At 42.9% G+C, this 14,707-nt stretch overlaps 1 protein-coding gene across 1 annotated transcript in view; it reads right to left on the bottom strand.

Moving 5' to 3' along the window:
- Positions 1–1,654: 1,654 nt before the first annotated feature.
- LYVE1 (lymphatic vessel endothelial hyaluronan receptor 1) overlaps positions 1,655–14,707 on the bottom strand; it is a 14,707-nt gene continuing 1,654 nt past the window's right edge. Inside the window, exons 2-6 of the mRNA XM_027852698.1 lie at positions 11,886–12,054; positions 11,640–11,779; positions 5,429–5,716; positions 2,813–2,891; positions 1,655–2,178 (exon numbers count right to left, since the gene is read on the bottom strand). Of these exons, the coding sequence (XP_027708499.1) occupies positions 1,983–2,178; positions 2,813–2,891; positions 5,429–5,716; positions 11,640–11,779; positions 11,886–12,054 (872 nt within the window). The 3' untranslated portion in view covers positions 1,655–1,982. The remainder of the gene's footprint in view (positions 2,179–2,812; positions 2,892–5,428; positions 5,717–11,639; positions 11,780–11,885; positions 12,055–14,707) is intronic.

The following is a 14,707-nucleotide window of genomic DNA, read 5'->3' as shown; positions in this document are numbered from 1 at the left end:
TTTCTCTTTTGGTACATTTCCATAATACTCTAGGGTCTTCCTTTCCTGCCTCATTGTGGCATGGTGGGGACCCTGGGCTGCTGAAGGTGGAGTGGAAGTTCTATCAGGTCCTCTGGAGCTGGTCAGGCTTTGAACTTCAGGGCCATTGCATCGCAGGAGGCCCATTGACTAAGGTACTAAGGAGAATGGGGCTGGGATGTGTGGATGGAGGGAGCATCCACATCTCAGAAGGTCTTCAGGAAGCGTGGGAGTTCGTACAGAGGAAATTGCTGATTGCAGTCATTACTTTCTGGGCCCAGTCATTTTCTTCAGGATGATAGATTTCCTGTATGCCAGAAAGTCCTAGGCTGTGATATGGTTGTTTAGTCTGTCTCCTGTTAACATTGCTATGGGACAATACATTCCCAAAATAAAATAATAGCAAAAGGAGAGAGTGCATGCTGAGAAAGGATCATAATTGAAGTTCTCTGGGGAAGAATGGTTCCTTCGGGGTTTATAACCTACTGTTTAGTCAGTGCTTTGAGTCAGGAGATCTAGGGTTCAAATCCTGACTCAGGCATGTTAGGGTAAGTGACCCTGAGCAAGATTCCTAATCTCTATGCACCTCAGTTTTCACATCTGTAAAATGGGTGTGTAGTGTGTGTGTGTGTGTGTGTGTGTGTGTGTGTTTGTGTGTGTGTGTGTGTGTGTGACAATACTTGCATCGCCCACCCTTACGGGGTTGTTGCAAGAGAACTATGTTTGCCTATGGTTCTAGCTCCTAGGGAGGCTGAGGTTGGAGGACCACTCTGGCTCAGGAATTTAGGAATGCTCTGGGCTAGAATGATGGTGGGAATCAATATGGCGAGAACCTAGGGGAACTGGGAACTGCCAAGCTATCTAAGAAGGGTATGAACCAGCTCAGGTCAAAGTTTTTTAGTAACCTTAATATGCTATAGAAATGAGCTTTATTCTAGCTGGTTTGCCAGGGTGGCACAGTGGCATGAACAGCAGCTTAGAGAGGCACAGGACCTGGGTTCAAATCCTGTTTCTGCCACAAGTAGTTACTTGTAAAATCATGGGCAAGTCACTTCTACTCCCTGGTCTCAGTTTCCCCATTTATAAATAAGGGAATTGGACTAGATCAGGAGTTTTTAGATTTCAGGGGGTTCTGCGAATCTGGGTGTGAAAAACTATATCTTTATCTTAATATCATTGGTTTTCTTTGGAATCCTATTTATTTAATGTATTTAAAAACATGATTCTGGAAAAAGGCCCATGGGCTTTACTAGATTGCCAAAGGAGCCCAAGACACAAAACTGGCCTAGAGGGTCTAAAGATTCCTTGTATGTCTAAGACTTTTTGAGATGATGTGCTGTTTGCATCTCGGTTCCCTTCTTTCTTTTAGTTCCATGTCACATGGAGGTCCACTGGCCTTCCCGCCCCCCTGACTCCCTGCCATTTTGACCCTTTTCCTATTCGTTCCCCTGCCTAAGATATCTAAGCTCAGGTCAGTACAGGGCTATAGGAAGCCTTGCTCTTTGATATGAAAACAAGGAAGGCAGCACTGGGCCCGAGGGACTCTTTAGTCATAGATGGTCTCTTCCCAGGCCACTACAAGATTTCCTGACAAAAATGTACAGGGAATGTTCCTAAGACATCGGGGCCAGACAGATCCACTTTCTCTCACCTGGATTTTATTAGGGAATAGGAGCTTTGGGTCTAGGCTGGGGTCACTTTGGAGACACAGAGCCCAGGAGTGGGCAGGTGGCAGGAGGGAACAGGCAAGTCATCTGAATGAGCTCCCTAATCCTCAGGGAACCCTGAGTCCTCTGGTTAGGGATTGATTATGGGCTTTTCTGCTTGGACCTATTGGTTCCAGCAGTTTCTTCTAGGGGGGAAATACAAGGAGCTTTTTCAGGTTATGAGGTATCCTTGGCCTCCAGATCCTGGAGCAGAGTAAAGAAATCCCAGGTGTGTCTTCTGCTGTCCCTCTGACCCCCCTAAACCTCAGCCTCCATGTACTTGACTGTCATCTTGGGCGTCATCTTGGGCGTCACCTTGGGTTCTTCTGCCCTTTTCCCATTTTTCTTTAGTTCCTCCTTAGAAACTTTGTCCTCTGCCTTCGCTGCTTTTCCTCCTTTGGCCTCAATGTTTTCTTTCTGATTCTTATTTGTCAATGGGAAGGAGGTCATGTACCTTGAGATACAAAACAAAATGAAAAGTGAAAAACTTCCATGTAATATGCACCATAATATCCACTTCAGTATTAAGCTTAGGCTCCTTAGCCTGGCCTTCAAGGCCCTCCATGATTGGATGCCACCTTATCTGTTTAGCCTTATCTCCTACTTCTGTCCTCAATGTGTTCTATGCTGCAGCCCATGTCGGCTGCATTCTGTCTCTTGAACATGCCTTGTCCGTGACTGGAATGCCTTCACTTTCTTCTCTCCCTCCCCACCCAAAATAACTTCTCCTGTGGAAATCTCATCAATCATTCATGTCCCAGCTCAAATGCCCCCTCCACAAAGTTTCCCCTGATTCTCCTAATCAGAAGTAATGTCTCCCCTAATGCCTTCTTGGTCAACCTGTTTTATGGAACTTTTATTCTGCCTATATGGTAGTCATCGGTGTACTTGCCCCATCTTCCCATGAGACCTTGAAGACAGGGCTCAGGCTATCTTTGTATTTAATCTCCTGAAGTCTTTAGTAGAGGTTCTTTCAGGTAGTAGACACTGGATAAACATCTGTTTAGTCAAACAGTCTCTCAGACTCCATGCAGAATGGACAGATCTATAGATGCCACCAAGTTGGTTGAACAGGCTAAAAGACCTACCTTTTCACATAGCAGACAGCCAGCACAACTGCAGCAATGAAGAATATCAGAGCGAGAACCAAGAGTGTGATAGGTAAGCCTGGAGACAAACAAAGAGATTGAATGTGTACTTGTAATTTTCGGCCTTTGGTCATGCACGCATTGATAAGAGCTAAGGTTAGGTCTTTGACAAATCTTCCCTGGTTACATATAGGGACTGATTCAGATCTTTGTTACATAATAAAATCCAAACTTCAGTAATATTAATCAGATTGTGTCTAAAACAAGAGAGGTGATAGCTTTGTGATGTATGTTCTGTATTAGATGAAATACATCTGAAGTGCCAATTGTGTTCAGTTCTGGGCACCACATTTTAGGAGGACCACACAAACCAAAAGGTGTTGAGAGGAGGGCAACCAACATGTCTTGAAACCATGTCATTAAAGGCATTACGTTGAAGGCATGATGAAAAATATGTAAAAGGGCAGAATAACACTGTATCTTAAGAAGGAAAATATAGTTTTGCAAGCAAATCTAGGAAACAAAAGGGAGAAACATGATGAAAAATGGCATCTGAGTAAAGATGAACAGAGGAGGAAACAGAAGCATTATCAATATCAAAGTATGCTACAGACCACCTGGACAGAAGGAGGATATAGAGGAATTCAGGAAGTGAGTCTGATTCAGAAGCAAAGCATGGTAGTTATGGGGGATTTTTGATGATCAGAACATCAGCAGGACCTCTCTCTTTGAACAAAGAAGAGCAGCTAATAGTTTCTTTTTTTTTTTGTTGTTGAGTCATTTCAGTTGTGTCCAACTCTTAGTGACCCCATTTGGGTTTTTTTTTTTTGGCAAAGATACTGGAGTGGTTCGCCATTTTTTCCTCTAGCTCATTTTACAGATGAGGAACTGAGGCAAACAAGATTAAGTGACTTGCCCAGAGTCATACATATAATAAGTGTCAGAGGCTGGATTTGAACTCAGGTCCTTCTGACTCTATCCATAGCACCACCTAGATACTTGTTTTAATACTAATTTAATTCTTTAAAAGATAGAAGAACCAATGAAGGGAACTTCCATACTGGATCTAATTTTTACCAATATGGTGGAATTAGTTGCTGGGGAGGAAATGATAGAAACTTTGGAAGAAAGTGATCACTCCATACTCTAATTTGTGATAGAGGAGAGGAATAGGACTGGGAGAAGGCATAATTGGACTTTTGCCCTTGATTTGGGGAGGGCAATTTTCAAAGGGTTTAGAGCAGAGGTGGGGAACCTGCAGCCTTGAGGCCACACGTGGCACTCCAAGTCCTCAAGTGTGGTCCCTTAATAGGGGGTTTATTCTGTGAAGTTTGGATTTAGTCAAAGGGCTGCACTTGAGGACCTAGAGGGCCACATGTGACCTCAAGGTCACAGGCTCCCCACCCCTGGTTTAGAGTAATAATAGGCAAGTTTCCATGGGTAAAATTTTACTCAGAAAATCAGCTCAGGCACAGTTTTGACAAGAAGAAAAAAGGATTGGTTCAAAGAAATGGGACTAGTTATGCAGGAAAAGAGAGCCCTGGATATAATAGTTATTTTCATATATTTGAAGGGCTATCTTGTGGAAAACTAGCTTTGCTTATCCCAAGAGGGAAGAACTAGGAGCAAGGGGTAAACGTAGAAAGTTGCAAAGGGTTGGATTTAGGCTTGATCTAAGGAAGAACTCTCTACCCATTAGAGCTATCTTGAACTGTAATGGCCCCAGGGATTTCTCTTCATTGGAAGTCTTCAAGCAAAGCCTTGACTGTTACTTGGTGATATTGTCGTGAGGTTTTGTTCATGTATGGATTAAATTAGATGGCTGCCAAACTTTCTTCCAATTCTGATTTTTTTATACTTTTAAAAAAATTTATATTTTTTTATGTGAAATCAGAACGCTTAGCCTAGTTATGAGAAGACTCAGGTGGGAGTGGTGGTGGGGTATCGATGGAGGACACTGGATCATAGATTGAGAGTTGGGAGTGAACTTAGGGGCCATTTAGTTCAATCTTCTCATTTGACAGATAGGAAAACTGAGGACTGGAGATGTCCAATCCCACCTTGTCACCCAGGCAGTACCAGAGGTGGCATTTGAACCCCAGGCCTCTGACTCTAAATTCAGTACTCTTTAACTTGGTCCCTCATGATTTGAAGCTGACTTCAGCTATTAGGAGGGTTGTTATAGAGAAGAGGGATTCAATTTCTTCCATTTGGACCCAGGGAAAAGACCTAGGACCTTGCTTTCTGCTCTTGGCTCCCTCTATATTTTGCAAGTAGACTGGTTTCTGCAGCTGCTTGATACCGTGGACTCCAGCATGTACGCTCATGCAGAGACAGACACAATACACACACTGCCTTGTGATGCAATGAATGGAGTGCTGGGCCTGGAGCCAGGAATATTTAAGTTCAAATCCAGCCTTAGACATTTACTAGCTGTGTGAACCCAAGCAAGATGATTCACTACATTTGCATCCATTTCCTCATCTGTAAAATGGGGATAATAACAGCTCCTATCTTGCAGAGTTGTATGCTCATAAAGTACTCACTTAGCACAGTGCCTGGTACGTAGCAGGTGATATAAATGCCTATTTCCTTCCCTCTCCCCTCCTTCTTTACCTCCAAAAGTAACACCTTCATTCTTAAATGCAACTTGGCCTTCAAAAGTTGGTATGACTTCTGGCACGGTACTAGGTTCCATAGTGCTTGTTTCAAAATATAATTCTGTCACACAAATTAATTTTTTGCTCCATCTTGGCCGTGCTGGCTTAGGTGTTGGGGCTGGAGGTGGTGTTGCTGTATCTGCTGGGTCACTGACATTAAATTCAGTTGTGGCCGATACAGTCAGGGGAGTGACTGTGTCTTTGGTGACGACGGTATCAGGCTTGCATGAATTAATCCACGTATCTGTGAGGGGAAGCAAAAATGCAGTGAGACCTTCGAAAGTTGACCTAAAAGGTAAATTAGTCAGTATCACCTACACTTGGAGCCTAGATCCAAGCATCAGCAGCCTTGTACTTCATGCTGTTCGAACTGGATTTGGGGGAGAAAAATTTTAAACTCAAAAGCATACGGAAGTGATTGTTGATAAATCAAAATAAATTAATTTAAAAAAAAGAAAGAAAAAAAAAAGAACTGGATTTGGAGTGGTAGTGGTGGACTGACCTGTTACTGTGATTTTTTTGTGCCTAGGGCAAACATGAAAAAAACGTCTCAGTTGTATGGGCAGTAGAAGAGACCTGGTGCTGTAGTTAGAGATTCTGGGTCATCAGCGTAAGGCTGTTGAAGTGGGAGGGGCCAGACACTCCTCCAAGTGGTGAGGGGAACAGCGAAGACCTTGGAATACTGGCACACACCAGTGGGAAGTTGCCCCCAGGGAGGTTTCTTTGAGGAGGGCAGGGCAGAGTCAGGAGGAGCTCAGCCTAGTGACTGGAAGGACTGAAACTGCTTTCCTCTGAATTCAGTACTCTGAGGCAAATCCCTGTTGTTCCTGTCCTAGTTGTGGCTCTGGGAGTGAGGGTGTAATCGCAGGGGTCAGTTTACTGGCAGGCTAGGATAGCATGGCACAATGGAACACACTTCCTGCCTCCACCTTAAGCATCTTTATGGAGCAGAAACGGTAGGCTCCTCTGGTGCCAGGGCAGAACAATGACAGTAGAAGTGTTGATAGCATTTGACAATCATAAAGCTCTTTATCTCCATTATCTTGTGTGATCTCCACAACTGCCTTATGATGATAAGCATTTACTGTCTCCGTTGCGCACGAGATGAAGTTAACTTTCAGAGATCAGAAATACTTTGCCCAAAGTCATATTACTAATAAGGAGCGGAGCTGGGACTGTAACTCTGTCTGGGCATCTTAACTCTCCTACTTCTTGTTGAGTTGTTTTTTCAGTCATGTCTGACTCTTCATGCCCCATATTTGGGGTTTTCTTGGCAAAGATACTGAAGTGATTTGCTATTTCCTTCTCTAGTTCATTTTACAGATGAGGAAACTGAGGCAGAGAGCAGTTAAGTGACTCACTCAGAGTCAACAGCTAGTAAGTGTCTGAGGCTGGATTTGAACTGAGGTCTTCCTGACTCCAATTACAGGCACACTATCCACTGCGTTACCTACCGGCTATACATAGTTTGCTTGCATGTTGTCATCCCCATTAGAATATGAGCTGCTTAAGGTCAGGAACTGTGTTTTTGTCCAATGTGTGTCCCCATTGCTAAGCACAGTGCTTGGTGCATTGTTGCTGCTATTCAGTCATTTCAGTCATATATGACTCTTTGTGACCCCATGTGGGATTTTCTTGGCAGAGATACTGGAATGGTTTGCCATTTCCTTCTCTAGCCCATTTTCCAAATGAGGAAACTGAGGCAAACAAGGTGAAGTGACTTGCCCAGGGTCACACAACTAGTAAGGGTCTGAGGACAAATTTGAACTGAGGTTGTCCTGACTCCAGGGCTGGCACTCTATCCACTGCACCACCTAGCTGCCATAGTACGTACTTAATAAATGCTTGTTGACTGATGGAGCGAGTCCCAGCTCCCTTTCCCCGTTTTATGGATGAGGAAAACTGGCAATGTCAAATGGAACATTCTACAGTCCTGTCACATCCTGGCCACCCTCTTAGAGACACTAGTTTGTCTATGCCTTTCCTAAAGGTCCCTTCCACCTCTGAAATTCTATGATTCTATACATTTTCAAGGGAATAAAATTAAACCTTAGCTTGTGGCATCCAGTAACTAATCTCCACAGCCACTTCAGCTCTCAAGAACAAGAATAATTTTAATTGTGCAATTGACCTTGAAAATTATTTCAATATATTTCCTACTTGAAGCTGCTCCAGAGAGATCATTGTGAACACAGATGAGTTTCAAAGTCTTTAGGGGCTCTATACTTCGGATTCCAGCTCATCACCTGCCCTCCTGGCCCATTGCTTGTTCTCTAAATATTTTCCAAGCCCTTAAGCAGCAGGTTGTATGAATCACTTAACCTTAAAAAGCTTAACCGAGTGAATACTGGGAAAAGGGCTAGGGGGAGGGGTATGGGGAGAGTAGTTTCCTAAGCAGCTGCTCTGAAATCCAAGGTGAAGTGGGAATTCTGTCCTAAGTTAGATCAGCCTGAGGGCCCAAGTCCTGGACAAGACCCATGTCTCTGCTCGGGACCTCTTTCCTTCACAAAATGAAGGTAAAGATACATGTTCTCCCTCCCTCATATGTGTGTGTGTTTATATATATACATATGTATATATATATGTATATATATACACACACATAAAATATATACACATATATGTATACATACATGTAAGAAAGTAAAAATGTAATTTTTTCCCCATCCAAGTTCATGGATACCCCCTGAAATCTATCCACAAATACCTCTGTGGGTCTCACATGAAGAACTCCTGGTCTGCTCTTATAAAGCAAGTGTCTGGCACACAGTAGGTATGATATAAATGCTAGTTATTGCTACGATGACGATGTCAATACTGATTGTCATAGAAATGTGAGTTCTTAGGATTATGATAATGATTATAATTATTTCTAGGTGAAATAATCAAAGTCCAGGCTTCCTTTACCATTCCACATGCCTGGGACATCCTTTCTCTCAGACACCTTTCTGCCAAGGTTTTCTCCCATTCCTGCGTTCTTCTTTTCTATTTAGGCTCAATGCCACCCACAAAAAGGTTGCTCTTCCCTGTCTCCTGCCTCCCCATTGTCACAGCTGTTCAAATGACCATATTTAAAGGGATAATGGAAGGAAATGACTGAATCAGAAGAGCCGTGTGGGAGGCCCTGGTGTTTCCCCAGATGACTCAGTTTTCATTCATAAAAATATCATTGGGCAGCCCTGGAAATTAGGGTTTGGTTCTTTTCCCTGGCATTCTTTTGAACCTTGACCTAAAGATAAAGGATGATTTGGAGAAGGGAAGGTAGGCTACACACATGACTTGGATAGTGACATTTCAGATGCACAAAAGGTCAGAGATTTAGAATGGAAGGGACCTGGGAGCTCATTAGTCAACAAAACATTTATTAAAAACCTTCATTATGTGCCAGGCACTCTGATAGTTTGGGGATCCAAAGAAGGGCAAAAACACAGTCCCTTCTTCATGGAGCTCACACTCTAATGGGGGAAACACTATGTACCTACAAGACAGTTACAGATGGAAAGTAATCTCAGAGGGAAGAACCCAGCAATGGCAATGGGAATTAGGGGTGGGGCAGGTAATGGCATGGCAGGGAATAGACCAGGAAAGGCCTCCCACCGAAAATGGGATTGGAGCTGAGTCTTACAATAAGTCAGGGAAGCCAAAAGGAAGATGTGAGGAAGGCTTTGGGCTAAATGAATGGATGAGGTGGACATCTCTTCCTGGGAGGTAGTGTGATGGAGGGGAAAGAATCAGGGCCCTGAGTTTGAATCCTATCTCTGCCATGGACTACCTGTGGGACCTTGGACAAGTCACTTTACTTTGTTTGCCTCAGTTTCTTCATCTGCAAAATAGGGATAATGATAGCACTTTCCAGGGTTGTTGTGATAATAAAATGAGATGATATTTGTATAGTGTGAAAGTGTTACAACATATGTTGTAAAGTGTTTTGCAAAACTTAAATTGTTATAGAAATGCTACCTATTATTTATTATGCTTGTCTTGTATCTAGAATGTAAGGTTATTGAGAGTAGAGATCACCATTTTTTTTTCTTTGCACATGACAAGTACTTAATAAATATTGAATTGCTCCCATTTTAAAGATAAGGAAACTGATTATACAATTCTTAGATATCAGGGTGAGAGATGAATTTCAAACCTAGGCCTCTCAACTCCTGGTCTAGAGTTATTTCTCATTACTCATGACCTTGAATGACTTCTTTTGCTTTTCTTAGTTTTGTCATTAATAAAGTCCGTTCCAGAACTGAAATCCCACAGTTTTATGAAATTGTATTTGTATTGGCAAATCAAAAAAAATTTTTTTTGGGGAGTAGTGAGGCAATCGGGGTTAAGTGACTTGCCCAGGGTCACACAGCTAGTAAGTGTCAAATGTCTGAGGCCAGATTTGGATTCAGGTTCTTCTGACTCCAAGGCCGCAGCTTTATCCACTGCACCACCTAGCTACCCTATTGGCAAATCAAAATTTAAATGAGTAGGGCAAATATTAAGTAGGGCAGAAGAAAAAAGTCTGAAATTTTTGTGGTATTTAATTATTTAAAAAATTCTTAAACATGCACTATTACATTAGCAGAATCTGGTATTCTGCTCAAATGAAGAGCAGAGTATTCTTAAGTTGTGCTTCGTGAGATAGGCTTAAAGTTAATCCATGGCTATGGCCTCCATAAATCTGTCTACAGATAACAACATGTATAGGAAGAAGAAAGAAAGAAACCTCTATTAAGTACCTACTATGTGCCAAGCACTTTCCAAATATTATCTCAATCTTTGCAACTCTGCTATTATTAGTCCTATTTTGAAGATGAGGAAACTGAGGCAGACTTTAAGTGACTTGCCCAGGGTCACACAGCTAGTAAGTGAGGCTGGATTTGAACATCAGTCTGTCTAGACTCTAGGCCCAGTGTTCTAGCCACTGGGCCACCTAGTGGCCTCTAACCGTGGATTTCGTGGTATTTCAATGTATGAAAAACCTTTCCAATTCATCTATAAAATGTTTGCATGTTGTCTCTCCTACTAGATTATGAATTCTTTGAGAGCAGGGACTGGTTTGTTTTCTCTTTGCCTTTCTTTGTATCTTCATCACTTAGCAGAGTGCCTGGCACACAGTAGGTGCTTAATAAATGTTTGCTGACTTGACTCCCTGACTCCCTAGATGACCTCAGATCTCTTCCACTCTATATCTATGCTCCTAAGCTCCTCCTGCTCAATGCAAGTGTCTTGTGTGGTCCTGCTCCCAGCTTTTCTTTCAATCAACTCTATCTGTTGCAGTTCTACCCGTCTTTTAAGGCCTAAAAAAAAAGTCACCTCCTCCACAAAGCCTTTTCTGATGTCCAGAGATCATGATGACCTTTCTGTACCTTAAATGGTAATTTGTTTGCATGTTTTTTGTTAGTATTGGAGTAAAAAAAGGTTCTGAATGTGGAGTCACAGGACTTGAGGTGGATCTCTGCTCTATCTTTAATTCTCTGTATGACCTTGGTCAAGTCACTTATCCTCTACAGGTTTTGATTTCCTCATCTGGATTGGACTACACGACCTGTAAAATCCCTTCTGGCTCTAAACCTTTAATCCTATGATTAAATACACATATCCTCCCATATAGTATTGGGATTTGTATCCATCTCTTAGTGCAGTGAATGAGAATGCTGGCCCTGAAGTCAAGAAGACTCATCTTCCTGAGTTTAAATCTGGCCTCAGACCACTTACTAGACAAGTCACTTAACCCTGTTTGCCTCAGTTTCCTCATCTGTAAAATGAGCTGAAGAAGGAAATGGAAACCACTCCAGCGTCTCTGCTAAGAAAACCCCAAATGAGGTCACGAGGATTTGGACATGAGTGGAAAAACAATTGAACAGCAACAACAGTATCCGTCCCTTAGCTCAACCCCGTCCTTACCTCTAAAGCACATTTAACTCAACACACATTTATTGACTACTGGCTACATGCAGAGCCCTGTCTTTGACACTGGGGGTTGATATAAGCCATAGTCCGGACTGCTAAAGAAGTGGGTGGACTAACTGTTGTTGTTCAATTGAAGCAAGTTTCCCTGAGCTGCTTAGAGGCTTCCTTTATTTTAATTTTTGTTTTTTTTTTCGAGGCAGGTTGGGAAGGCAGAACCACACCAATACCAAGTAGAGGAGAAGGCTCGCTATCTAGAGCATCCCACTGACCTGAGGAGTTGTAACAGTGCGCATACTGCTTATGGTGGGGGGCCAGTTTCCATTCCACGACACCTGTGTTGTTTTGACCACACTTGGGATTGGGGAGAATGCGGGAGACGACCACATACTTGTCAGAGACCCACCCGAAACTGCAAAGAGAGGAAGAATCCATTAGCTATCTGGGCATTAAACCCAGCAAAAGAGAAACCCCGTCTTCCGAGCACCATGGGTAGAAAGCGTCCCATTCACAGGCACCTGCAGGTCTCGAAGCCAGAATCAAGGGCAGTCTTCACTTGAGCTTTACTGGCCAGCTGGAGACCCAACCTGCTGCAGGCATCTCTGGCTTCAGTGAAATTAAATTCTGGCCCTTTCCCTTTGCCAATGAGGGTGATCCCCATGATCCTACACGGTTCAGTGATAAGATCTGAAACAAGAACATATGAACACTCAGAAGGAAATCGATCGTCTTTGGGGCTTCAACAAAATCAATGCAACTATCATTTATTAAGAGCCTGTTATGTAAAATAAATAAATAAATAAAGCAGCCTGATGTGCTTGGTGCCGGGGATACAAGGACAAAAAGGTGACAGTTCCTACCCTCATGAAGCTTACATTCTATATATGGGAGAAATAACTTGGGCACAGTTAAGTAAATACAAAATGTCTTTTTTTTTTTGAGGGGGAGGGGTTAGACTTGGGATTTCATCTGCGTGGTGAGCTTTCAGTGAGATACTTCCTCTGCCCATGCTTAGCAGTACTTTCCCCCTACAACTTGTAGTCTCACCAGTGGTTATTAGCCTTTTTATTTTTTAAATACCATAGACCTCTTCTGCAGTTTGGTGAAGTCTCTTCAGAAGATTCCTCAGAATATTTAAAAAAATCACAATTGAGAAAAATGTTCATTTTCAGATACAAATTAGTGAAAAGAAAGTTGGAATTCTTCCCCCATTCAAGTTCACAGACATTCTGACATTCATGGATCCATGGACCCCAGTTTAAGAATCCTTCTGAGAGAGTTCCCTGGGGGAACTGAGAGTTTATACACAATAATTTATGGTTAATGTGGGACAGGGTGAGAGCATGAAGCATGAACAATTGGGGGAATCATGAAAGTCCTTTTGTGGAAGGTATGACCCTGGGAAATACACTAAACTGCTCTGTGCCTCAGTTTCCTCCTCTATAAAATGTGGAGTTTGGACCTGATGGAATTGAGGTTTTTTCCAGCTCTAAATCAATGATCCTGGGTGTCATTTGAGCTGAGATGCAAAGGGTGTTGGAAGTTCCAGGAGGCATCATTTGGGAGGGGGAACATTTCAGGTATGGGGGACAGCCTGTACACCACTTCATATTAGCACTGTTGTTTTGTCCTTAGTTTCTGAAGAGGACCAGTGACGTGACAGGGTGATGTCTTCTCTCATGCATGAACTGAATTTAAGTGAAGCAGAGGTGCTCAAAGTCATCAGCCTCATTCTCTCTTTCAGAGTCACTGGAGTCCAGTGCCAATGCAAAAGTCAGGACAACGATGGCCTGGGATGCAATGGGTAACCTGGACATCTTCTATGTCTGACCAAGCTCTAAGCACTCCACAGTGCCTGCTTCAGCCGCCTTCATGGCCACTGGGACAAATTGTTCTCATTCTCCCCTTCCTCAGTGGAACTCTTCACGTGTTTGGGGTAGACACCCCCCCTCCCCAACTCACCGACAGCTTTGAGATCCATTGGTTACCCTCAACCTGGTTTAGCCCTGTCTGCTGAGACTGGTTCCTGGGGTGTGGCCCCACTGTAAATGCTACAGCTTCTCGGAGCCACGGGTGAGAGTTGGGTGACAGGTGGACATCACAGGTGGATGAGCAGCCCTGAAAAACCTCACACCAGAGGTGCTGGTCCTCCTTAACACTACTGATTAACTAACTTCTTTCTAGCCATTCCCTCACAAACCAGTTGCCTTAAATACTTAGTGTCATGATTTAGAGTTGGAAGGGATCTTTCAGGTCATCTAGTCCTACTCACTTATTTTACAAATGGGGCAACTGAGGCCCAGGGCATGTGGTTTCAGTGGTGTGGGAACTACTGCTACCCTCCCCCCTATTGGCATAGACTACAAATCATAATCCCCTCCCCATCTTAATAGATGGCTTCAGGAGTCACCATGGCTGGAAAAAAAAAACAATCTGTTGACCCACCTTCCAGTGAAGTGCCTTTCCAAACTTACATAGGCTGCTTAGGTAATATATAATAATAATAATAATAATAACAACAACTAGCATTTATTTAGCATTTTAAAGCTCACAAAGCACTTTATAAGAGGGCTGAACAAAGAACAAAAGGTGGAACATTCAGAGAGGAAGGTTCCAACTCAGAATTAAGTGTATGCTAACAATCAGAGCTGTCCAAATGTGGAATGGACTGCGTCGTGCAGTAGTGAGCTCCTCATCAGTGGACGTATGTCTTCAAGTGGAGTTAACCAAAGATATAGAATCAATAAGCACTTAATGAGTCAAAAAACAGTTTTTTTCAGGTGACTACCATGTGTCAGGAACTGTGCTAAGTGCTAGGATACAAAGAAAGGCAAAACAAAACCCAAAACCCAGCCCCTACTCTCAGAGTCAATAGTGTACAGAGGACTCCTGGTTCAGGTAGGGATTGGGCTAGAAAGATGTCTTCTGAGATTATTTCTAGCTTTGAGATCCTGGGGCTCATTGAAGGATGGTTTGAAAGGAATCCCTGCTGAAGGTGGAAGGTTGGACTTAATGACCTCTAAGGCTCCTTTCCATTCTAAGGTCTTATTATTCTACATGACTATATTTTAAAAGGTAAGAGGATAGGAGTGGGTTGGGAGGAGAGAAAGAAAAGAGTGATCAGATCCTTTGGTTGGTGTGCTCCCAGATCACTGGGTAACCTTCATAGGGAGGGAGCAAAGGACCAAACACCTTATTCTAAAACCTGCAAAAGGAGAATCATTAAGAAACCAAGAATCCTTTGTGCAGTCCTATCTGCTTGGTGGCTGAAGTGAGAATTGGGATCCCTAAGACTATCTATCTATCTATCTATCTATCTATCTATCTATCTATCTATCTA

The sequence above is a fragment of the Vombatus ursinus genome, unplaced genomic scaffold (genome assembly GCF_900497805.2).
Source record: "Vombatus ursinus unplaced genomic scaffold, bare-nosed wombat genome assembly UNPS02009770.1, whole genome shotgun sequence".
NCBI classification, from domain to species: Eukaryota; Metazoa; Chordata; class Mammalia; order Diprotodontia; family Vombatidae; genus Vombatus; species Vombatus ursinus.
Note: the sequence above shows the minus strand (reverse complement) of the source record. Positions and strands in the feature narration are given on the sequence as shown.